The 26,628-nt window shown below is 44.8% G+C and overlaps 1 protein-coding gene across 3 annotated transcripts in view; it reads right to left on the bottom strand.

Annotated features, from left to right (window-relative positions):
* Positions 1–26,628, bottom strand: part of MAP3K7 (mitogen-activated protein kinase kinase kinase 7) — a 206,528-nt gene that overhangs the window by 171,280 nt on the left and 8,620 nt on the right. For all 3 annotated transcript variants that reach the window (XR_003855623.1, XM_029595409.1, XM_029595408.1), the window contains exon 2: positions 6,498–6,608. Coding sequence is in view for 2 of the 3 variants with exons in the window: in XM_029595409.1 (XP_029451269.1) it covers positions 6,498–6,608 (111 nt within the window). In the remaining variant the exon portion in view is untranslated. The remainder of the gene's footprint in view (positions 1–6,497; positions 6,609–26,628) is intronic.

Below are 26,628 nucleotides of genomic sequence, written 5' to 3'. Positions count from 1 at the left end.
CTCCAAGAACTTATCCAATCCTTTTTTAAACACAGCTATACTAACTGCACGAACCACATTCTCTGGCAACAAATTCCAGAGTTTAATTGTGCGTTGAGTAAAAAAGAACTTTCTCCGATTAGTTTTAAATGTGCCCCATGCTAACTTCATGGAGTGTCCCCTCGTCCTTCTACTATCCGAAAGAGTAAATAACCGATTCACATCTACCCGTTCTAGACCTCTCATGATTTTAAACACCTCTATCATATCCCCCCTCAGTCGTCTCTTCTCCAAGCTGAAAAGTCCTAACCTCTTTAGTCTTTCCTCATAGGGGAGTTGTTCCATTCCCCTTATCATTTTGGTAGCCCTTCTCTGTACCTTCTCCATCGCAATTATATCTTTTTTGAGATGCGGCGACCAGAATTGTACACAGTATTCAAGGTGTGGTCTCACCATGGAGCGAAGGGGAAGGATCAAAAGAAATCTCAGGAATTCTCAACTGAGGGAGGGACCTCATAAGTTATCACTACAGGAGAGTGGGGCCAATAATTCTTCTGTTCTCCTTTAAAAAAAATTTTTTTTAAGCAATCACTAGTAGGGAGATGCACGTCCACCATCTGATGGAGACAGAGAATACTGGTGGGCTAATGTCACTGCAGGGTATATATACTGTGATGTCAGCTTTGCTCCGTCTCCATCTGCTGGTAGAGGTGCATAACCCACTGGTTCTGGATTCACCTGTCTGACCGCTAAGAAATATGCTAATTCATGCAGGCAGAAGAACAGATGGATTCCCTCCAGGGACTTTACTGTCATGTTCCCAATCCTCCATAAAATATGGCCGGAGCCAACAGAGCCAAGACGGACACTTCCAAATGTCAACTAGCAACTGTACCCATTCTACGCTCGGGTGGCAAGCCTTTTTATTGGCACATATGCTCTTGTATAAGCATCCCCCGCACTCCCCCTCTTACCAACCAAGCTGACTCTCACACTCCCCCACACCCCCTCTCCTCTCTCTCACACACATTCTCTCTCACCGGCATCCCCCTCCCCTTATAGGCTCGCTCTCTCTGAAACCCACAAGCATCCCTCCACCCACCCTCTCTTACCTCCCACGCTCTCACATCCTCTCCACCCCCTTCTCACCAACCATGCTCTGTCACCCCCCTCTCTCACCGGTATCCCCTCCCCAAGCTCTCTCTAACCCTCCCCGACACACATTCTCTCTCACCGGCATGCCGCGGGACGCGCACTGTTCGCGGCGAAGTCCAATGATGGTACGCCTATGGAAATGCACCAGGTAGAATAGAGTCTCCATTTATAGCTATAATTTTTCCTGGTTGAGAGTTTCCTGGATTCTAATAAGATGAATTGTGCCAAAGTGGAAACTCCCTGCTCTGTTAGAAGAAGCCTCTCAATCTCCACGCTGTCAAATGGAGAGACGAATGGAGTGGATGTAGGAACGTCCCCTGATCTTGGCAGAGAAAATCTGGACGATTCGGTAATCGAATTGGGTCCGTGATGGATAGTTGGAGACGAAAACTGTACCACGGTTGCCTCGGCCAAGTCAGGGCTATGAGTATTAGTTGAGCTTTGTCCGTTATGCACTTTTGAATTGTCCTTGTTATGAGTGGTATGGGAGGAAAGGCATACAGGCGGCCTGTCGTCCACGGAATGAGGAAGGTGTCCTGAGCGATCCTGAATTGGCTTGGTCTTATCGAGCAGAATTCGGGAACTTGAGCGTTGATTTCCGTTGCAAAGAGATCTATTCGCAGGCGTTCCCCACTGCATGAAGATGTGTTGGGCGACTTCTGAATTGAGTGCCCATTCGTGAGGATGAAAGATGCGGCTGAGCCTGTCCGCTCGTGTGTTTGCAATTCCTGGTAGGTAAGTTGCTTGTAGATATATGCAGTTCCTGTGAACATGTCCGAAGATTGTCAGGGTCTCCTTGCAAAGGGACCATAAACTGGACCCTCCTTGTTTGTTGATGTAAAACATCGCCACTTGATTGTCCATGAAGATCATGACCCTGCGTCCTTTCAGGTGGTCCTGAAACACTTGTAGTGCATTTCTAATTGCTCTGAGTTCTAATAAATTTATCTGCAGGGTTTGCTCTGAGATTGTCCATAACCCTTGCGTTTCATAAATCTCGAGATGTGCTCCCCATCCCTTGCGAGACGCATCTGTGGTTAAGACTGCGTTGTGCGGAGGGGAACTGAATAATGCTCCCTTGGACAGGGTGGAGTCTAGAAGCCATGTTATGTCCCGTCTCATCTCGGAGGTCAACGATAATGTCTGTGTCAACGGCTGTGAGTGTTGTTTCCATTGATATTTTAGTCCCCATTGCAGGTGTCTCATGTGTAGCCTGGTGTTGGGAAATGTGAAAATAGCCGCTGCCATGTGGCCTAGAACTACCAAAATTTGTCTCGCCGAAGGTGTCTGAGTATGGTTCAGCACATTGAGAAGTGGATGCAATTGTGTTACTCTCGGTTGGGAGGTATGCCCGGTTGCAAGTGGTGTCCAGGCATGCTCCTATGAATTGTAGTTGTTGTGTTGGTTGTAGGTTTGATTTCTGAAAGTTGATCACTAGGTCCTAATTCCTGTAAGCAGTCTATTACCTGATGGAGGTGATCGATTAAGATGCTTGGAGCTGAGGCGATTATCAGCCAATCGTCCAGATACAGAAATATGGTTATACCTTGTTGTCTGAGATGAGCCACCACCACCACAACCATACATTTGGTGAAAACCCTGGGTGCAGCCGATAGTCCAAAGGGAAGAACTATGTATTGATAGTGATGATGCTTGTAGCAGAAGCACAGGTATCGCCAAAGAGGATGGATGGATTGGAATATGTGTGTAAGCATCCTTTAGATCGATGGAACACAGCCAGTCGTTGGGTTGGATCAGAGGTAGGATCGACTTCAACGATACCATCTTGAATTTTTCTTTGGTCAAGAATTTGTTCAATTCCCGTAGATCTAATATGGGGCGAAGGCCCCCTGACATTTTGGGTATGAGGAAGTATGGGGAATAAAACCCCACCTGTTGGGTTTTCGGGAAAATTTGTTGAATAGCCTTCTGTTTGCGAAGCAAAGCAATTTCTTCCCCCAGCTGTGGTTGGAAGCTTTGACTCTTTAGAGAGGAAAGGTGAGGTAGTATGGGTTTTGTGGTGAATTGGATTTGATAGCCATGTTGTACTCTCTCTAAAACCCATTGATCTGTTGTTATTCTCTCCCAGGTTGCAAGGCAAGAATGAATTCTGCCAGGTGGTGGCTGGGTTATTAAAAAGATGGCGTTGATTTTACTGCAGCAGCTGGTTGTGTCTGCTGTCTTTGGTTACGTGGCTTACCCCTACTTTGAGTTGGGTTGTGTTGTTGCGGTGGAGGACGCTGGTAAGATGGATAGGTCTGTGTACAAAGAGATTGATAAGACCTGTAAGGTCTACGAGCGTAGGATTGTCTACGAGTAGATCCTACATAACGACGCGTGGTCGAGTAGTGAGGTTGTGATGATAAGGATTGGACTGCTAGAGCTTCCTCTTAATTTGCCGACTGTGTCTTGAAAACGTTCTCCGAACAGGTTGTCTCCTGTACACGGGAGGTTCGTTAGTTTCTCGTGTAAATCTTCTCGTATCGTACTAGAACGTAACCATGCCATCCTACGGGCTGCGATGGGTGTTACCATTGCTCTAGAAGATGTTTCAAACCCCTCGTATATCGACCGCAGAAGGTGTCGAGAACACTCCTCCATGTCATGAAGAGGCGGTGGTATCTGATCTGCAGTCGAGGAAAGCATACCTTTTGTGGCTTGTATGTACTTATAGAGATATTGTACTATGTAGAATTGATGGTGCATAATGCGGGCATTCAACATTGAGTTGTGGTATATCTTACTGCCCAACTCATCTAAATATCGGTTGTCTTTGCCTGGTGGACATGAGGCATGCGACTTTGCCTTTTTGAATCTTTGCATTGCAGACTCTACCACAATTGACGCATGTGGTAGTTGTGATATAGAGTAAGGTGATGTTTTGCGCATGCAAAGTTTTATATCAGTTTTCTTTGAAACCGCTGACAGGGAATAAGGTGTTTCCCAAGATTCCTGTAAGACTGTGTGTAATAGTTCTTGTGGTGGGAGAGATGTTGGTTCTCCCAGAGTATCGAAAATCTTCAGGAGACTAAAGCTTTCTGATCTAGGGTCTGTCTCCTTTTGTACCTCCAGATGTAATATCGTTCCCAATTTTTCTAAAAATTTTGGATATGTCAGGTCCTCTGGAGGGGAATACGGTTCGTGCGGTTGTTCCTGCGGATCTGATGGAAATCCGGTAGATGAGGATGGGGATGGTTGCGGAGACAGAGAATCGATAGATGTATCTTGCTGTTGAATTGGTTACATTGGACGTTTTGCTATTGGGGATGCTGGAGGCTCCACCGATGGTTCTCTAGAGGTATGTAGTTTGTGTTCCAGGGAACTCACAGATATTTCATTAGACATCTTAAAAGATGATTGAAGTGTTTCGTAAAAACCTGCCAACGACTGGGATAATTGATAAAATGCCTCTTTTGTTTGAGGCGGCATTGTTAAACGACCAAATTGTTTTAGTAACTCACATGCTTTAGGTTGCACCATAGGAATTTGAGGGGAAGCACTTGGCATCTTGAGGGCATCTTGCCCTCTGTAGTCTTAACAGAATTATCTGAGGATGTAGATGCAGCAGAGGAAGTGATTTGAATGATGTCTCTACGAGATAAGGTGCCTGCACTTCGTGTATGGGATGACCTAGAAGTAGAAGGACTCATTTCCCATGTGTCCCTCGTCTTCCTGTCCTTTTGATGTGAGTGACATGACCGCCTATGGTGATGGCGTCCTTTGGGGATTCCAGTTCCCAACGGCGATCGTCTTATACATTTTGATTCCACCTCTGTAGAATTGGAATCTGAAGAGGTTGAATGCAGTATCTCAGGAAACTGATGTATTTGTTTTAACCGGTGTGGTATTGAATGTTTCGGCGCCTTGTGCTCCAATGTTTTCTGTAAATTATGCGCATATGTTGACTTGTGCGTATAAGTCTTCAGCGCCCTGCAAGCAGATATCTCCGGCACCGTTGTTTCCGGCGTCGATCGTGCAGAAGTGCTTGGCGCCGTGCGCGCAGACGTCTTCGGTGCTGTGTGCGGCGATGTCTTGTGCGCAGATATCGTTTTGGGTGCAGAAGATTTATGAGCAGACGGTGATTTAGGCACAGAAGATACTTTGGGCGCATAAGTTGTAGGCGCCAAAGATTTAGGCGCCATTGTTTCCTGTGCCGATTGCTGAGGCTCTGTCAGTCCTTTTGGATCCGTTGGCCTATTTTGTCTCAGCAAGTCCTTACCTCCAAGCCTGGAGGGTTGAGGATCCCACGACGATGCTCGTTTCTGTGAGGAAGCCATTGCTGTCGAGGGGCCAGGCAAAGAATGAGCCTCCGAAAAACTGAAAAATTTCCGTATCCTATAAGCCCGCTATTTTTGGGCTCTTGGGGACATTCGGGAACAAAACTCACAATTTTTTAAATTGTGCTCTGGCCCCAGGCATCGGTAACATTGGTCATGGCCATCCGTGACAGACATTACCTTGCCACAAGTACAAGGTTTAAAACCTGACGTTTTTGACATAAGAAAAAACAATAAAACACTGAGGAGAAGTCAGCCCTGCGTGCGATCCCGCTTGCGGAAAAAACAGACTGAGGAGAATCTGTTACTTTCCTGCGCGGGAACACACGCGCAGCCGCAGAGACCAAAAGTCTAATCTCTGCTTTGACAAGCTCCGCCTCCCGGGCCTGATTGACAGATCCCATGACAATATGGCTAATTCAGCCCTGCTATCAACGGGAAAAGTTGTATTTCCTTCTTTAACAAAAACATTTGCTGGGCAAAAGGCCTTACAATTCATTGGTCGGTGCCGGCATACTCAAAGCACAAGTTAATATTAAGTTTAATCTGATAAAACGCTCTCAATAAATCCATTAAAATAAAGAAAGGGGACTGGGGGGGCTTTGGTGTCTTTCGTACTTAAAAGACCCCGAGATCCAGTAAGGCTGAAGGAGCAATGGAAGAAAACCCTCCCCACAGTATATGAGGGCAGAGCCAGACTTCAAGGTTCATTGAGACTGCCCCTTCTCGCTTCCTGCTGCAATACCACAGATCCCTGGCTTTATCTTTGCTTCCCCACAGGCAGGGACTGTTTGTGCATATGCAAGGCATCCAATACCACGTTTGCTTCCTCTCAGTGGCCGTTCTCAGTAGCCAACACCCTTTCCGTGCAGAACCATCTTTTCATTATGCCTGCAATAAGAAGGTTTTTTCAGGACCTGTTTGACCTCATTCTAGAACAGCAGCATCTTGGAATTTTGTATGACAGTTTTTATTTCTCTAGACCGCCCATCATGCAAAATGTCAGCTATTAATTAAAAAATAATAAAACCTGAAAAATCACACAAAAAAACCCCTCAACAAAAACTTGTGCTCCAGTTACAATACCTCTACGATGAAAGCTTTCCTCTCGGATTCACTTTCTATTTGTTTGATGGCCACATCTTTCCCTCGCCATTTTGCTTTGCAGACCACTCCAAAGGCTCCTCTTCCAACGACCTAGATTGAGGTAGAAAAAAAAAAATGTAAACAAAGAGCAATGGCAAAGTAAGGAAAGATATTGGCTGTGTCCTGCCAGGTTAGTGACAGTAACAATCCTTAATATAAAAGGGAGGCATAGTATGGCATGGCATCTTGGCATTTGTGAGAAAATAAAAACCTTAGGAGCAAATTGAAATGAATGACCGAAGTCTAATTGTGGCAGCTCCTTTAAGGATTAAAGCCCTAACACATCCTACCTACAGAAACCAAATGAAGAATCTCTCTATAAAATTTGTCAGACACGGGATTGTCACTGTGTATGTCATGCTCGAAAAAGCATACTTACCATCAGCTCTTGAGGCATGCGGTGATTGATTTTCAGTTGTTTCTACCCTCTTCTCTGTATCCCACCCAAAATTGTCCCTCACGGATGGTAATTAAAAGGAATTAGTCGTTTTGCACGTTTGCTGCAAGTTGGTGAGATGAAAGCATGCACACCAAGACAAGAGGAAATGGGTGAAACTACATGCATCATGATGGAGAAATGAGAAACGTATGCGTACTGTGACAGGGTAAAAGTACACGTGCAATGCAACCGTGCAGTCTGGATCTGGTGAAGTAAAAGGATGAAAGTACGAGCACTGTGACAAAGAATCAGGGTGAAAGCACATGCGCTGTATACCCGTGCACTCTGTATTTGGCAGAGAAAGGGGGTATAAGTAGGTGCCTCGGCTAAGTCCACTATCAATAAACTGAGGCTACGTGTGTAAAAGCCATTTTTCAATCAATAAACAGGCTGAAATAGCCATGCTGTCTGGGTGACACCATCGGATGGCACACGTGCAGAGCTCTCTCTCCAAGAATTCAGAGCTTTGCTCTGCTGCGCCTGTATGGCAGTTCCTGCGCAAAGCGTATCATCAGTCTCCTCAGTCTTAATTTTTCCACGCTTTCGCACGGACACGTTTAGCTCCTCTTTGTTCTCCTCAGGTTTTTCTAGGCCTTTTTTTGCCCTTTTTCTATTCGCACTAGGGATCCCCAAACAGCACTTTTGTGTTTATTTATTTAAAATTCTTATATACCACACGAATAAGACAGGTATCTGCCCGTCTAGGCGGTTTACAACATTACACTCATAAAAATAGGACAAAACAGTCACATTAAATACATTAGGTACATCAAATCTGGTAAATGATTCAGCAAATTGGGTTACTGGTTATTGAATGCTTTAGCAAAAAGATGAGTTTTCAGTTTTTTCTTAAATTCGTTATGATTAACTGTCAATCTTATGTGGTCAGGTAAAGCATTCCACTGGGTTGGGTCAGCCACAGAAAAAGCACGCTTTCGAGTTAAAGCCAGGGTTGCTGATTTGACTGAAGGAATTTCTAAAATGCATTTGTCCATCGAACGGAGTTGTCTTGAAGGTTTATAGATACGTAATAGTGAACAAAGCCAAACAGTATTTGTATTGTAAAGCAGATTATGGATCATGGTTAGTATCTTATAGATACTAACCATGATCCATGCTACCATAATGTCCAAGAAACCTGGATTTAAGTACTGTCAGTGCAGACATATGTTCATCACTGACGGTCACAATTATTGCTACCTCTACCTAGACCTCTACCTAGACCATGACCAGGCCTCATGCAGCAACTGCGGATGGAGGTTGCTGCGAGCTCAACAGCAAAAGGCCGCCAAAATAGCTTAATTGAGAGAAGGTGAATCTTTGGCCTTGAGAAGCTAAGCTCCATCTCTGAAGCACTCCACCCATTCTTCTCCAGAATCAAAACAAAACCTCCAGGACTCGCACAGGAGGTCAGCATCTATGGAGCCATTGTCAGTGGCGTCGAAACATATGAATAGGCTAGTTGCCCACCAGACGCCCATTTCCTTAACCAGGGTGAGTGAGGCATCAGGGGATAAAGGTTGCAGCAGCACCTAAACACCCCAAGTCGAAGCCTGTTGAAGCCCCATGCCAGCAGGAGCAATCAGCACTGGCTGTAAGAGCGTTGTCAGTGTCGATGCATGGTACACTTTGACAAGAAAGTAGGGCCACTTGCCCATCGTGAAGCAACATGACACACTGATGCAAGCAACAGTGAAAGCATCACACAGCGAGAGCTGTGTCACATCAACCAAGTCATTCCATGACGCACTGACGCACAAACTAGAGAAGACAGCTCTGGAAAGTCACACCGATTCAACGTAATACCACAAAGTGGGCACTGATGTGCAGAGACCTGCAAGGGTCCAGAAACCTGTGACTCAGACAACTTCCACGACGCAAGTGTCGTCTCCATGAAAGGAATGACCCCAAACTAGTTCCTCAGACTGGACTGGATTGTCAGTCATGCAATTGGAGTACCAGGCTCCAAAACAAAAATAAGGAGAAAGATGGACTCTTCCTGGTCACCTCATCATGCGAGAGATGTGGATCTAATTTTAGAGACATCTTATCTCATCCGCCATGGTCTTCACCTTCAAAATCTCTCATTGAGGTCTGCATCCTCTTCCATATAAAGGGAACAGAGTCTCTTCTCAGACATCTTGATTCATTTATGTCATAGAGACTCCATTTTTCAGGAGTTGTTTTCTCCAAGGGACAGATGAACAATGCCAGAAATGGATTCCAAAGGCCACCGTCAACAGCCATCAGACATCTTATTGGCGGCCATTCATCCATATAGTAAAGGGACGTCTTCTTCTGCTACCAGGAGAGAGCAGGAGATGCCCCCTTCCAGTGTTTCCAGTGAGCCAGTCCAATGAAGCCATGCAACAAATTTTGTTGATTATTAAGTGTCTCTTCTCTGCTTTACACCCATAAGTTCCACCTCCTCAGTTACCTGATTTCAGGGACATGATGGGGAACCAAGAGGTCAGAGATTCCCATCAATTACAAATGTCCCCAATGCAACCCATGTCACTGGATCCAGATCTGTCAAATGGACCTGCTCCTCGGGAATCTCCACCAGAGCACCACGTTTCCCCACTGATCAGTCTCTGGTCAGTTCTATGGGCATCCCGTCAGATCTGCCGGATGACCATCCAGATTATACATCACCACTGGAGGACCTTACGTATTCCCGTTTTGTGAAGCTGGAAGCAATGTTGAATGTGGAAGATCAAAAATTACCAGACCTCTGACTGGAGGCATTTGGAAGTCTGAAAATGCTTGAGGTTCCGGCAAAACCTTTGGCTCTTCCATCATGTAAGGTTTTAGACGCCATACTTTCGAAGACTTGGGAGTCCCCTCAATCTAATCTTCCTGTGTCAAGGAAGTTAGATCTCAAATTTTACCTGCAGACGTCGTTAACCTATGACGTAGTTCATCTGCCTCAAGCATTAGTCATTGTGGGGTCCACGATGGAAAGCAAAAAAGGCGAAGCTTTATTCTTCCTGCTCCTCCAGGCAGGGATCACATGCTCCTGGATGAGTTTGGAAAAAAGTCTTCTTCCAGGGTGCCATGTTGACTTCCAGAACACAACAGCATCAATTTTGCATGGTGCAATACCTGTATGAATGCCTCCAACAGTTAAAACCCTTCATTCATTCGGAGACAGGTCAACAAATATCACTGCAACCTCTCCACGATCTGGAAGAGGGACTGTGACATCTTCTGAGAGCAGTATATGAGTCATTCAAGACTTCTTGCACTTCAGCTATGTCCATTGTGGCTCCAGTATAGCATAGCTACGATCCAGCTTGATTCGCGAAGACATCCATGAAAAACTGGCAGACCTGCCATTTTCAGGCAAGAACCTATTCGAAGACAAGTTGAGAAGAGAGATAGTATCTCAGATTAAAGAACAAAATGTGGCAGTACAATCGTTGTCAACATTGCTGAATTCTCAGGGCGCATCTAAACAGTTCTACCCAGAGTACCACAAGTCTTATTACCAGAGGAAGCCGTATAAGCATTTCCCAATGTACAGAATGAATTCATACCAACAATATCAGCAACCAACCTGCAATCTCAGGCAATGCAACCTTGCGGGCGTCAATGGGACTGCAGACAGCAGAAGCCCACAAAACCACCTGCCCCCAAGCCTCCACAGTCTTTTTGAGCCAAGCACAGCCACAACCCCATCTCCAGGAGGAGGCAGACTGCGCCACATTTTAGTGGAATGGAAGCGAATAACATCCAACAACTGGGTTCTCAATATCATTCATCAGGTTTAACACTTGGATTTCAAGTATTATCCCAATCTTCTCCACCTTCCTGGTACCAGGAGGAACCTTTTCCAGTCAACCCTGTTAAATCAAGAGTAACAAAAGTTGTTACAACAAAAAGCCATTCAGAAGGTGTCAACTCACCAGATCGACACCCGCTACTATTCTCAATACACCCTCATACTGAAACGCTCAGGAGGGCTCTGTTCAATTCTAGACCTTAGATCCCTCAACACACACCTACAGAGGAAAAAATTCAAAATGATTTCCCTGAAGACCATGCTGCCGTTCATCCAGCGGAACGACTGGATGTGCTCTCGGACCTCAAGAACACTTACACTCCCATGCTGGGTCAGTCGAAGGGTTCATCATTCTGATCTAACCACCCTGTTGGCAATACTCTAATTTCAGGTAGACTCCAATCATTACCAATACCAGGTGCTCCCCTTTGGTTTGTCCTCTACCCCCAGAGTCTTCACCAAATGTCTTGTAGTGGCTGTGGCTCATTTAAGACAACAGGGAACTTGAGTTTTTCCCTACCTGGATGACTGGCTAATAGTTTACCCCAACCAGTCAGCCCTTCAGACTGATCTCCAGAAAATGATAAATTGTCTATAATCTTTAGGTTGCCTCATCAATTACAAAAAGTCAGAATTCAAACCAATTCATATCCTACAATTCAGAGGAGCCAAAATAGACTCAGTTCAAGTGAAAACTTTCTTGCTAGAATACAGGATCTTGAGAATGCATCGCCTTGGATCCCACTTACTGTGTAGGTCATGACAGTGCATTAGATGTTAGTAATGCTGGGACATATGGCAGCTGCCATACATGTGGTATCTCACACGATTACATATGAACGGCCTCATTGGGGTCTAAAGAACCAATGGTCACAATATTATCAACCTCTGACGACCAGGTTGATCATGACAAAATCCATGAAGATGACGTAGCATGGTGGCTACAGTAGAAGTGCTAACTGAAAGGGCACTTCTTTACAGATCCCGCACCAGTTCATCTCACCACCGATGCGTCCACTCAGGGGTGGGGAGCACATCTTTATTATAAGACTAAAGGCGTTTGGTCATTAAAAGGCAAGACCCACCAAATCAACTTCCTGGAATTCAGAGCTATCAGAAATGCTCTGATCGCTTTCAGCCATTTTTTGCAAGGGCAAGTGGTCATGATTCACATGGACAATCAGGATGCCATGCTCTACCTAAACAAATAGGGAGGCTTGGGTTCCTGGATACTCTGCAAGGAAGCTGTGCTGATATGGGAATGGGCCATCCATTGCTCGATTTCCCTCCAGGCGACCTATCTTCCTGGCATGGCAAATGTGCTGGTGGATCACCTAAGAAAATGTCTTTCATCCCTACGAGTGGTCCTTCAGTCAGACAGTGGCAGACAAGATTTTTCTAGAATGGGGTCTTCCTTGGATAGACCTATTTGCGTCAGAACACAACCAGAAGGTGAACCAATTTTGCACCATTTAACCCAGTCGTCACAGAAAGACACATAAGAACATAAGAAAATGCCATACTGGGTCAGACCAAGGGTCCATCAAGCCCAGCATCCTGCTTACAACAGTGGCCAATCCAGGCCACAAGAACCTGGCAAGTACCCAAAAACTAAGTCTATTCCATGTTACCATTGCTATTGGCAGTGGCTATTCTCTAGGTGAACTTCATAGCAGGTAATGGACTTCTCCTCCAAGAACTTATCCAATCCTTTTTTAAACACAGCTATACTAACTGCACTAACCACATTCTCTGGCAACAAATTCCAGAGTTTAATTGTGCATTGAGTAAAAAAGAACTTTCTCTGATTAGTTTTAAATGTGCCCCATGCTAACTTCATGGAGTGCCCCCTAGTCTTTCTACTATCCGAAAGAGTAAATAACCGATTCACATCTACCCATTCTAGACCTCTCATGATTTTAAACACCTCTATCATATCCTCCCTCAGTCGTCTCTTCTCCAAGCTGAAATGTCCTAACCTCTTTAGTCTTTCCTCATAGGGGAGTTGTTCCATTCCCCTTATCATTTTGGTAGCCATTCTCTGTACCTTCTCCATCGCAATTATATCTTTTTTGAGATGCGGCAACCAGAATTGTACACAGTATTCAAGGTGCGGTCTCACCATGGAGCAATACAGAGGCATTATGACATTTTCCGTTTTATTCACCATTCCCAACATTCTGTTTGCTTTTTTGACTGCCGCAGCACACTGAACCGACGATTTCAATGTGTTATCCACTATGACACCTAGATCTCTTTCTTGGGTTGTAGCACCTAATATGGAACCCAACATTGTGTAATTATAGCATGGGTTATTTTTCCCTATATGCATCACCTTGCACTTATCCACATTAAATTTCATCTGCCATTTGGATGCCCAATTTTCCAGTCTCACATGGTCTTCCTGCAATTTATCACAATCTTCTTGTGATTTAACTACTCTGAACAATTTTGTGTCATCTGCAAATTTGATTATCTCACTCGTCGTATTTCTTTCCAGATCATTTATAAATATATTGAAAAGTAAGGGTCCCAATACAGATCCCTGAGGCACTCCACTGTCCACTCCCTTCCACTGAGAAAATTGTCCATTTAATCCTTCTCTCTGTTTCCTGTCTTTTAGCCAGTTTGCAATCCATGAAAGGTCATCGCCACCTATCCCATGACTTTTTACTTTTCCTAGAAGCCTCTCATGAGGAACTTTGTCAAACGCCTTCTGAAAATCCAAGTATACTATATATCTACCGGTTCACCTTTATCCACATGTTTATTAACTCCTTCAAAAAAGTGAAGCAGATTTGTGAGGCAAGACTTGCCCTGGGTAAAGCCATGCTGACTTTGTTCCATTAAACCATGTCTTTCTATATGTTCTGTGATTTTGATGTTTAGAACACTTTCCACTATTTTTCCTGGCATTGAAGTCAGGCTAACCGGTCTGTAGTTTCCCGGATCGCCCCTAGAACCCTTTTTAAATATTGGGGTTACATTTGCTATCCTCCAGCCTTCACGTTCAATGGATGATTTTAATGATAAGTTACAAATTTTTACTAATAGGTCTAAAATTTCATTTTTTAGTTTCTTCAGAACTCTGGGGTGTATACCATCCGGTCCGGGTGATTTACTACTCTTCAGTTTGTCAATCAGGCCTACCACATCTTCTAGGTTCACCGTGATTTGATTCAGTCCATCTGAATCATTACCCATGAAAACCTTCTCCATCACGGGTACCTCCCCAACATCCTCTTCAGTAAACACCAAAGCAAAGAAATCATTTAATCTTTCTGCGATGGCCTTATCTTCTCTAAGTGCCCCTTTAACCCCTCGATCATCTAACGGTCCAACTGACTCCCTCACAGACTTTCTGCTTCGGATATATTTTAAAAAGTTTTTACTATGAGTTTTTGCCTCTACAGCCAACTTCTTTTCAAATTCTCTCTTAGCCTGTCTTATCAATGTCTTACATTTAACTTGGCAATCTTTATGCTTTATCCTATTTTCTTCTGTTGGATCCTTCTTCCAATTTTTGAATGAAGATCTTTTGGCTAAAATAGCTTCTTTCACCTCCCCTTTTAACCATGCCGGTAATCGTTTTGCCTTCTTTCCACCTTTCTTAATGTGTGGAATACATCTGGACTGTGCTTCTAGAATGGTATTTTTTAACAATGACCACGCCTCTTGGACATTTTTTACTTTTGTAGCTGCTCCTTTCAGTTTTTTTCTAACAATTTTTCTCATTTTATCAAAGTTTCCCTTTTGAAAGTTTAGCACGAGAGCCTTGGATTTGCACACTGTTCCTCTTCCAGTCATTAAATCAAATTTGATCATATTATGATCACTATTGCCAAGCAGCCCCACCACCGTTACCTCTCTCACAGAGTCCTGTGCTCCACTGAGAATTAGATCTAAAATTGCTCCCTCTCTCGTCTGTTCCTGAACCAATTGCTCCACAAAGCTATCATTTATTCCATCCAGGAACGTTCTCTCTCTAGCATAACCCGATGATACATTTACCCAGTCAATATTGGGGTAATTGAAGTCTCCCTTTATTACCGCACTACCAATTTGGTTAGCTTCCCTAATTTCTCTTAGCATTTCACTGTCCGTCTCACCATCTTGACCAGGTGGATGGTAGTATACCCCTATCACTATAATCTTCCCTGACACACAAGGGATTTCTACCCATAAAGATTCAATTTTGTATTTAGTCTCATGCAGGATGTTTATCCTGTTGGACTCTATGCCATCCCGGACATAAAGCGCCACACCTCCTCCCGAGTGCTCCTCTCTGTCATTGCGATATAATTTGTACCCCGGTAAGCACTGTCCCATTGGTTATCCTCTTTCCACCATGTCTCCGAGATGCCAATTAAGTCTATGTCATCATTCACTGCTATACATTCTAATTCTCCCATCTTACTTCTTAGACTTCTGGCATTAGCATACAAACATTTCAAAGTTTGCTTTTTGTTTCATTCTGCTTTTTAATTGATAGGGATAAGATAGCTCAGGTGAGTTTTTAGTTACAGGCACTTGGACTACTTTTCTAATTATTGAAACCTCACTGTCGGGATGCCCTAATTCTAATGCATCATTAGTATCCTTTAAAGATACCTCTCTCCGAACCATGCGCTGCTGAGCGACTGTAGGCTTTCCCCTTTGTTCTAGTTTAAAAGCTGCTCTATCTCCTTTTTAAAGGTTAGCGCCAGCAGTCTGGTTCCACCCTGGTTAAGGTGGAGCCCATCCCTTCGGAAGAGACTCCCCCTTCCCCAAAAGGTTCCCCAGTTCCTAACAAAACTGAATCCCTCTTCCTTGCACCATCGTCTCATCCACGCATTGAGACTCCTGCCTGCCTCTGGTGACCTGCGCGTGGAACAGGGAGCATTTCAGAGAACGCTACCCTGGAGGTTCTGGATTTAAGCTTTCTACCTAAGAGCCTAAATTTGGCTTCCAGAACCTCCCTCCCACATTTTCCTATGACACAGGACACATTCCTTCTATCGTGGACGACCAGTCTACTATACACATATCCTCACATACTACTCATGTCGCAGATGGTCCAAAAACTGATTCAGGACAGAGCATGGATGATACTCTTACCTCCTGCATGGCTGAGACAGCCTTTGTATGCTTATCTAGTGCAGTATTCCGAGAAACAGCCAATACCTCTAGGTCGGGACCCAGACCTCCTGACTCAGGCAGAGGAATCCCGTCTTCATCCTCTCCATTCGTCTCTACATCTGACTGCTTGGATGTTGAACGTGAAGTTTTAAGGGGCTTGGTTCTCCTGCTGTCCGTTCAAGAGGTAATTATAGCGGCAAGGAAACCATCAACTTGCTGCAACTATTCCTTGAAATGGAAATGCTGCGCAGCATGGTATGCCATAAATGCCATCAGTCCTCTTCTTCACTGAAGGAGTTACTTAACTACTTGCTCCACCTGTCAAAGTCTGGATTAGCAACGTCTTCCATAAAAGTCCATTTAAGTGCTATAGAAGCCTACCATGATAAGGACACTAGTTTCTCCATTTCAGCACATACTCTAATTTCTCGATTTATGAAAGGCCTTCTTCAACTGCATCCTCCCTTAGGGCCAGATTTTTAAAAACCTACGCCCGTAAATCCATGGGATTATGCACGCCAGGCCTATTTTAGAAAGGCCCGGCGATGAGCGTAAAGCCCTGGGACGCATCTAAGTCCCGGGGCTTTGGCAAAGGGGCGGGGCGGTCCAGGGGGCGGGGTGGGGCCAGAGACCTCCGGCACAGCGGCCATTTGCTGCTGTGTCGGAGGATTGCGTGCCAGCCAGGTGCCGGCAGGCGCAGAAGGTAGGACAAAGGTCCGGGGGGGGGGGGGGGGGGGGGCGGGAACGGGGGAAGGCTGCGGGCGTCGGCACATGCAAGTTGCACAATTGTGCATCCCCTTGCACGCGCACGTTATAAAATCAGGCGTCCATGTGTGCGCACCGGCTTCCCATTCAATGGCTTGATTTAAGCCTAATGGATGAACAGTTTGCCATTTAAAAATTGAAGATTGATTTTTGCGGCGCAGGCATAAAGAGACATTACCACCCCTCCTCATAGGAACATGATGGATTATAAAAAAAAAAACGCAGCTGATCAACAGAATGCTGATTTATCCAATGTGATACTAATGGAGAATCCAATTTTTGTGATCTAATGCAGCTCTTATGTTGTATGATAATGGTTATCATATCCTTCTTAGTATGCCCAATATATAATTTATGGCAAGGACAAAGGATAGCATAAACTCTTGTGATGTTTCACATGCATCATACTATGAAGAGTATGCTTAATGGGCAGAAAGGTACGTTGGAACTCACAAATAAACGTTTAACACATTTGGACAAACAGCACATTTACCACATGCATATTGGCCATGTGTTACTAAAGGTTGAATCGACTATGTTACAATCTGACGTATCAACAACAGGTCCCTAAGGTTCCAGCCCCGAGTTTTAGCAAAAACAGGGGCTTGTTCAAAGATGTCATATGACCTAAGAATATTCCAGGGTTTCAAAATATCATCTTGTATTTCTCTAGTACAAGTAGAAAAAGGTATGATGCATATCTGCCGATCAATATGTTTTTTTTGGGAAGTAGTTAGCAACAGCTCGCAATTTGCAAATAGGGCCCTCTTATAAGCTCTTTTAATGATCTTACAAAGATATCCTCTTTGAAAAAATTGATTCTGCATATTAACTTCCTGATATCTAAATTCTTCTACAGTAGAGTAGAGGTGGTGCAGCTGTAAAAACTGCCCAACAGGGATATTCTCTCAAAGCCTTCGTGGATGATGTCATCATTCATAGTTTAGTCCTCATTCAGTGGCTACTTGGCTCTTCTTGTCTTGTATTAATTAAATGGAACATCTCTTGTCACTATCCAGCAATAGTCTGCTAGCATTGATGTGCTACATTTGCCCTGATATTGTTTTTCCATTGCTATAATGTCCTGGTGAAATTGCTTGTCATGCTCATCGCTCACTACTCCAGAGTTTGGTGGAAAAAAAATCAAGATGAGTGCACGGAAAATGTATCTTTAGTGCCATGCTGCAGCCAAGGCTTTGTATGCCTTGATGTGGTTTTCAATCAATTCTTTGTAGTTTTCTGCCTTGTTATTTCCAAGAAAATTTGTTACCACTAACTGGAAGACTTTCCATGCAGTCTTTTTCTTGCCATGTAATGCATGGTTAAATGCATCATCTCAAAGACATTCACGAATCTGGAGGGCCAACAATGACACCTTCCTTTATCTTAGCTTCATTTAACCCTGGAAATTTACCACTGAGGTACTTGAGGACGACTTTGATTTTAAATATGGTCTTGACAAAGTTCTTCATCAGACCCAGTTTGATGGATAAGGGTGGTAACAAAATCTTCCTTGATTCAACAAATGCTGGATGCTGAACACTTTTCCTCCCAGGCCCCAATAACTGTCGGGCCAATGATGCAATATAAGCTTCAGATTGCATCATTCATTGTTGTGCCCAAAGAGCAACTACTGTCCAAACCCAGTGATAGATTTATTCATAGAGTCAGTCAAAGATACATATTAGTCATTTCTGGTTTAATTTGAGATCCTTTCCCTTCTTAGCTCACTTATCCTCCACAATTCCCAAGTCAAAGGTCATATACATATTGACCCCGCAGTATATCTTGAAAACTAAAGCCAATCAACAATTTTAATGTTGCGCCCAGTCGCAGATGGCTGCGACCTTGGCTGCTCACCTCATTTTGCCCTATAGCTCCAATTCTGGCTAAGATGGCCACCTCTGCCTCTGCACGCCGACCTCCCTGGTGTTCCCGGGATGGCGTGGGCGATCCCGGTCGCCATCTTGAATCTGGTGTAACTTAAGGCATGGGCGTGGCCTCCGTCTTATCCACGTCATGGCGAGAACCTCGGGGGCGTCCCTTCCGCATGACATCACTGCCTACGTGTACTTAAGCCTACTGGACTTTCCTACCTACGAGTTAGCAAGGATTCCATCTTGCTCAATTCCTTTCCTCAGAGATGCTTCGCCTCGCTGTTCCTGCGTTCCAGACTGAGTGACTCAGGTACCTGCTCCTCAGGGGCCTTGCTGCATACAGGGCTATTCGCACCTCGGAGAGCCTTCTCTGCGAGTCTCACCTTCTCCAGCTCAGTGAGTACCTCTCACTACTTCTCGGATGACCCTTCAGTATTCCTGCTCCGGGTCTCCGCTACTGCTACCACGATATCTCTACTGCAACACTAAGAAGTGAGTACTAGACCTGATCTTCAACTCGGCTTCTTTCTTGCCGTGCAGATCCTTGGGTCACATCACTCTGCAGACCACTACTGGATCCACGCTGCCTTGTGCCTGCTGCCAACATCTATCTCCGGCCTACCCAGTGCTGCGGACCACTACCGGAGCTACCTCGCACAAGACCTATTTATTTATTTATTTAACAAGAAGCAAGTATTTGCCTGGTTACCCTGCTTTGCAGACCACTACCGGAGAATCCATCTCAGGTCTTCCTACTCCAGGACTGAGACTACAAACTCGCTCCTCAGGTTTCTCTTTGCTGTATAATAAATACCTCTCTGTCTCCTGTATCCATCACTGCTGAGACCCCTCCTGTCGTGGAGAATCCCCACAGGCTCCTCCCTGTGGGTGGAGTCAGCTCTCTCCACGACCCAAAGGTCCACTAACCAAGTTCAAGTATAACATTTAAGCATCATTTTCATTCTCAATGACCCAGATTTATAAAGTTTGACTACATTCATTTCGGAAGCATTTTGGCTGTAGACCAGTGTTACCGCATACATATTTGGCCATGTGTTACTAAGGTTGAATCGACTATGTTACAATCTGACGTTTCAACCAACAGGTCCCTAAAGTTCCGGCCCTGTGCTTTGGCAAAAACAAAGGCTTGTTCAAAGATGTCATATGACCTAAGAATATTCCATTAGAGGTCTAAAACGGTTATATATGAATCGGTTATTTACTCTTTTGGATAACAGAAGGACTAGGGGGCACTCCATGAAGTTAGCAAGTAGCACATTTAAAACTAATCGGAGAAAATTCTCTCTCACTCACCGCACAATTAAGCTTTGGAATTTATTTCCAGAGGATGTGGTTAGTGTAGTTAGTGTAGCTGGGTTTAAAAAAGGTTTGGATAAGTTCTTGGAGAAGTCCATTAACTGCCATTAATCAAGTTGACTTAGGGAATAGCCACTGCTATTACTGGCATCAGTAGCACAGGATCTACTTAGTGTTTGGGTACTTGCCAGGTACTTGTAGCCTGGATTGTCCACTTTTGGAAACAGGATGCTGGGCTAGATGGATCCTTGGTCTGACCCAGTATGGCAATTTCTTATGTTCTTATTACATCTAGGCTCTTGGTGATGACCAAGCATTCCATAGATCCAAAGCGCACATCCACTCCCCTGTTTGGATGGGGAGGAGAATTGTGAGACGGGAATTAATTTTGAATTTCTCCCAAAGTATTATGCATGTTCAGGCTTTTAAAATCTAGGTTGAGTCTAAGTCCTCCGGAAGTAGTGTGAGTAGAATTCCTAGCCAAATTGATGTGGAGGAACTAGTTCTCTCGCCAGCTGTTTGAGAAGCGACTCCCCTCCTGGCAGAATTTTTGTTGCACGAGATGCATCTAGATTGAACACTGAGCAATGAGGAAAGGTTGAAGAGGTTAAGACTCTTCAGCTTGGAGAAAAGATGGCTGAGGGGACATATGATAGAGGTTTATAAAATGAGTGGAATGAAATGAGTAAATATTAATCAGTTGTCTACTCTTTCAAAAAGTACAAAGATTAGGGGATACACAATAAAGTTACTAGGTAATACTAAACTAATAAGAGAAAATATTTTTTTACTCAATGCATATTAAGCTCTGGAATTCACTGCCAGAGGATGTGGTGAAAGCTATTAGTGTAGCTGTGTTTAAAAACGGATTGGAAAAGTTCCTGAAAGAAAAGTCCATAAACCATTATAAAGGTGGAATTGCAGATATCCACTGCTTATTCTTAGTATAAGCAACTTGGAATCTATCTGCTCCTTGGGATCCTGGCGGGTACTTGTGACCTGGATTGGCCACTGTTGGAAACAGGATACCTGGCTTGATGAATCCTTGATCTGACCCAGTATGGCAAGTCTTATGTTCAATGAGAAAGTGTGGGAAGGCAGGAACAATGCTGGGCTGCATAGAGAGAGGAATATCTAATAAGAAAAGGGATGTGATAATTCCCTTCTACAGGTCCTTGGTGAGGCCTCACCTGGAGTTCTGTGTTCAGTTCTGGAGACTGTATCTCATAAAGGACAGAGACAGAATCGAGGCAGTCCAGAGAAGGGCGATCAAAATGGTGGCTGGTCTCCATCAAATGACTTATGAGGAAAGGTTGAAGAACCTGAAAATGTATACCCTGGAGGAGAGGAGCAGCAGTGGTGATATGATACAGACCTTCAGATACTTGAAAGGTTTTTAATGATCCATTATCAACAACAGACCTTTTCCATTGGAAACAATTTAGTAGAACTAGGGGTCACGATTTGAAACTCCAGGGAGGAAGATTTAGAACCAATGTCAGAAAATATTTCTTCACGGAGAGGGTGGTGGATGCCTGGAATGACCTTCCAGAGGAAGTGGTGAAGACTAAAACCGTGAAGGATTTCTAAGGGGTATGGGATAAACACTGTGGATCCCTAAAGGCTAGAGGATGGGAATGAATGAAAAGAGGCATGGGGCTAGTGGGCCTAGAGGTAACCTGCATGGAGCGGCAGTTACTACCCTTAACAAAAACATGGAGTACCCTGCACGTTGCGGCATTTACTACCATGGGAAGCTTGCTGGGTAGCTGGGTGAACCATTTGGTCTTTTTCTGCCGTCACTACTATGTTACTATGTAAACAGTAAGCAGACTCCATAATTTTGAAAACTCAGTGATCTAATGGTGATCTTACCCACTCCTCCAGGCAGTGTTGGATTCTCCCACTTACTGGAAAGGACAGTTGTTGGCAGGGGTGGTTCTATCATGAAGCAGGGTGAGGCAGTGACCTCAGGCAGCAAAATTTATAGTGGATAAAGAGCCCCTTAAAACATCATCATCTTTGCTATTTTGCCTAGAGGAGCTATGTAGTGTGCTCAAGTGGCCCTGGACTTGGAGTTCCTAGGTACATGGGTCCAGGTTGTTGGGAACCCCAGGTCCAGGACCATGCTGTCACAGACCATAGACTAAACACTAGCCTAAGAAATTAGAGTGAATTTTACTCTACACCTTTGACCCAGGAGTTCAATTTCCAGTATTAAAAAACTGGGCTAGGCACTGGGGTGCCCAAGCCAAAGGGACACTGCCTTTGTATCAGACAGCTTCCTACCCACACCATTACTAACCTATGCTTTTGAATGCCTCCTCCTATCATCCCTGCTAGCCAGTTTACAAATGGCGCTGGTGCAGCTGACGTATTTGACCTCAGCCAAACCCCTGCTATTTTAAAATGGCCAGCGGGGGAGAATGTGTGTGACAGTGTGTGTGACAGTGTGTGTGAGTGTTGGAGGGGGCGGGGTCTATGGTCCCAAAGCAGAGCCCTGCTGGCTGAAGTGTCCGAGGCTGGACCAGAAAGCCTATTTTTGAATGGTAGCGTCAATTCACCTTTTCATTTTACTATCATTTTGAGCTCACCTTTTTTAAATGCAAGTTGAAAAAAATATTTTAAAAATATAAATTTTACAGCACTTTCTATTTTATTTTATTTTTTTTACATCACCCTCCGAGACTGAACCAAATTAGGCTCTTCCTTCTAAATAAGCTTGTCTTCTGGTGCATCTTCAGGTTTTTAAGCTGCTGTGTACTTTAAAGAATCAAAAAGTATAGAATCTGGAGCTGGTCATCCCTTGAACTTTACTTCCCCTTAAGAAAGATATGAGCTTTTCCTCGCAGAACTGGTTCTCTGCTTGAAACCCCCAAAAGTGAATCACACAGTAAAGCCTTATCAAAAAAAAAGAAAAGGGAGCCAGGCTACTGTTAGATGTTGAGTCTCTGCTTTTTTTTTTTTTTATTGTTTTTAATTTTTAAAAAACTTTCAAGTGGCTGCACTGCTATTTATATCCTATAAGAAAAGTGCGTTGTTCTGCAGGTTTATCAGGCTGAATTCATGGAAAACAAAGGTGAAGAGAGCCAGATTGTTACTTTGAATGGAGTCTGTCTTATCTCAGAGGCAGATGTAAAAAAAAATGCTCTATAATTTAGCATTTTTTGGTTTTACTTGTATACGGTAAGCAATAGGTATGACAAGATTGCCATTTTAGACACACTGCATAAAAATCGCCCATCAGAAAGGGAACCAGGTTACAGGATGGCAGAATGGGCTCGGCTTCTAACCAGTACACACAGAGCACGATCATTGTTCCTGAAGAGAGGATAACAAGCGTGCACTCCGACAGCAGCAGCTCGGTGTCAAATTGTTAATTTGCTGCCAGGGCCCCTTTTCCTCTCTTGGCAGGGGTCACTCGCACGGGGCTGCTAGCAGCCCTGTGTTTCCTGCTTTAACAGTGCCTATCCCTCGGATGGTATATAAGGCAAAGATATTTCATGCCAGTGTCGTCAGTCGGCGCCTGCTACATATTTTGTAGGCTGAAGTGTCCTGCAGTGCAGGATCCTAATGCCAAGCTTCCTCTGGCTGAAAGGGGGCCATTGCAATTCTGCACAGCTCTAAACCAACCGGACATTCTCTGACCCAAACGTGCTCCAGTTCAACAGATGCAATTTTGTTCTGGCAGCGGAGGTGCAGCTAAAGAATGGGAGAGAGCTAAAAGCCATCGCTAAACCTGAACTGCCACTTAAAAAGAAACAAAAAAAGTTTGGGTGGTTTATTTCCCAGCATCACTAACACCGGCACCGACAGGCAGTCTGCATCGCAGACTTCTCTACTACAAATTTACTAGATATGTAAATCTGACAGGTCTATGGCAGATCTCCTTCTTTCACATCCTCCCCCTGCATGCAATAGGTTATCTGTTTGTGTAATGATTGTCTGGTTTATTGTACATCGCTTTGGGCGATTTTCACCTGCAAAGCGGTTAAGAAATGATGTTAAGTAAATAACAGGCAGTTGTTTGTTCGGGTGCTTCCGCCCTGGTACTGCTGCATGCGCAGGCCTCACTGCGTGCCTACTGATTCTCCCGACGTGTGGTGCTCCCTTTCTTCACCGCACTCGACTCTGTGCAGTCTACTCCCGGCGCAGCCCTCCCCGTCGCACCTACTGACTTCTCCTGGCACGTACTGCTCCCTCCTCTCCATGCATATCGACTCCTCCTCACTCACTCTGGGGCCGATGCAATAAATTTGCATAGAAAGCGGGCGCTGAATAGTCAGTGCCCGCTTTTTTAATGCGCCCCAGGCGCCCCCGGGGGGGGGGCGCCATGCAATATTTAAATTAGGGGGTTGCGCGGCATCGCCGGTCCGCCGGTTAGGAAAACAGACGCCAAGTTTATTGGCGTCTGTTTTCCTAAATGCCGCACAGCCATTCAAGCATATTTCCTGCACCCGACTGCCAGTGTTTTTTTGGGGGGGTTCTGTTCGTTAAGTTTGTTTTTCCTCCTACTTAATATCGCAACGATATTAAGTAGGAGGCAGTACAGAAAAGCAGTTTTTTCTGCTTTTCTGTGCTGGTTTAAGGAGCGCTCAGCAATTAACGCTGAGCGCACTGTACTGCTTCGGCCCCTCTGTGCGCTAGGAGTCAGGGACGCGGCCTACAAGTGGAGAGGACCACGTCTGCCTGCGCGGGATGTTTCGCCTACTTTACTTGAATGGGTCTCTCTGTCACTCTACATTCTTCTTTCGGTGGTGGTAAGTGGGCTGGGGAGCGCGAGAGAAGCAAAATAAACCATAAAGGCATGGCAGATTTTTGTCAGGTACATGCTACCGTATAAATCAACAACAAGAATTACAAGCAGCGTATCCGGTTTCAAGAGAGAACTAAACTGGCAAATTCTGGCATTCTGCACGGTGCCTCGCACATCCCTTAGCTTTAACTGTACACAGGGTGACCCAGTGGTTTGCACCTCCAGTCCACATAATGCCAAACAGGTTATCCATGCTGGATAAGGGTGAGATGTATGCAGGCATAATCGGGCTAACCTGAAACCCAGACCTGTTTGAGACTGGGAGAGGCAGGAGGACCTCTGAAGAGAACCACTGGGCTATCACCATCTCTGTACCGTACAATAAAATCAAATGAGAGTTTTGTGCTCGGTAGCTAGGGCTGGGGTCTGTAACTATTCCAAACCTACAAAGTCTATTAATAAACTTGTGGCAGCGTGGGGCTGCGATCTGCTGACGAGACAGCCTCGACAAGGCAGGAGCAAAAGCTGTGATGCTAGGAACATTCTTTTGGGGTTTTCAGTTCACAGATCTGTTAATCCACCCCGTGGACATAGGGACAGATGGCACCCGTACAGCATCAGCAGCCGGTTTATTATTTCATCATACAAAAGCAGACCCCCCAATCCCGTCTCTTCAGGACTTGTGCTGCGGATCACGAGCATACGCTGCAGGTTCTTCCAAGACAGAACGGTGCAGTGCTGTGCGATGCAACCCCTATGGGAGCCAACGGTCCCTTTCTGAGCAGGCGTGATTTAAAGGAAGCCCAGCTGCTTCACACCTCGGACAGGGGAGAGAGCTGTGGGGCACAATCATGCCAAGCAAGATCCTGCTAGAGCTCACGCTGGTACCTTTTTACTGCACTTCCCGCGTAACCGTCGGCTGAGCTCTGCGATACAGGCCAAGGACAAAGAAAGTTCAGACAAGGAGGTAGTGGTGGTGGTGGACATCGTACACACTCAGATCCAAATCTGTTTTCAATTGCAAGTAGGATTTTAAACAAACTGAGACTGCGCCCCGCCTGCCACTAACACAACAGCTTCACCAGCCTTCTTAACACCCCCCCCCCGACAGAGCCTTCTCTTTAAAGAAGAAAACACCCTTTGGGGGCGAGCTGTGGATTTTATATACTGAAAAGTTTTGACACTTTTGATTGTGCAGTTAAATGGAAGGGTTGTCGAGGAAGTCTGGTCTTTACGAACCCTATAGAGAGGGTAAGAGGCCCGGAACTGCTAAGGTCAGATTCTGCCACCAGAAAGGCCCTGCAAGAAATGCACAGATAGGGGCGTGCTCTTATTATTAGTTACATTATTTATATACTGAATGCTCACATGTACTGCAGCAACAAGGTAAAAAAAACAAACATACAGAATGCATAAAGAATAAAAAAAAAACAGAACAAACATTTGAAATGACAAAGATACACCATTACATAGCTGACCTTTAAATTAGTATTCAATTTGCTCTTCATAAGTGCTGCCTTTAGAGTTTACAAAACTTACTAATAGAGAGACTAACTCAATGAATCATCATCGGAAGAAAAAGGTAAGAGGATTTTTCCCAGAGTTCTCTTCGCCAAACGCCTTCTCATAAAGCCAGGTCTTAAGTGCCCTTTTAAATGTTTTACCTTCGAGGGTGGTCCTCGGGCAGCACGTTCCACGTTAGAGGGTCAGCTAGCGGAAAGGCGCGCTCCCTTACTTCTCCTAACTGTGCAGGATGTCCGTAATGCGCGCTGGGAGTATAAAGATTTGTCAAATCGATCCTAACCAAGGGAAGGTGAAATAATGTGTGTGTGTGTGTGTGGGCCGGGAGTGGCAGGGGGTTAAGGGGTTTAGGAAGTGGAAAGAAAGCACACGGGGGTCATGGGCGTTTGTGAACTACAGTAGAAAGGTAGCAGTTTGAAACCAGTTTGACTAGTAGGCAAGAAGTCAATGTTGATAACCTGCCCTCCAAAACAATCTTCTCCCTTGCCTGCCCC

The sequence above is a fragment of the Rhinatrema bivittatum genome, chromosome 3, assembly GCF_901001135.1.
Source record: "Rhinatrema bivittatum chromosome 3, aRhiBiv1.1, whole genome shotgun sequence".
NCBI classification, from domain to species: Eukaryota; Metazoa; Chordata; class Amphibia; order Gymnophiona; family Rhinatrematidae; genus Rhinatrema; species Rhinatrema bivittatum.
This window is presented reverse-complemented; position numbering and strand designations above follow the sequence as displayed.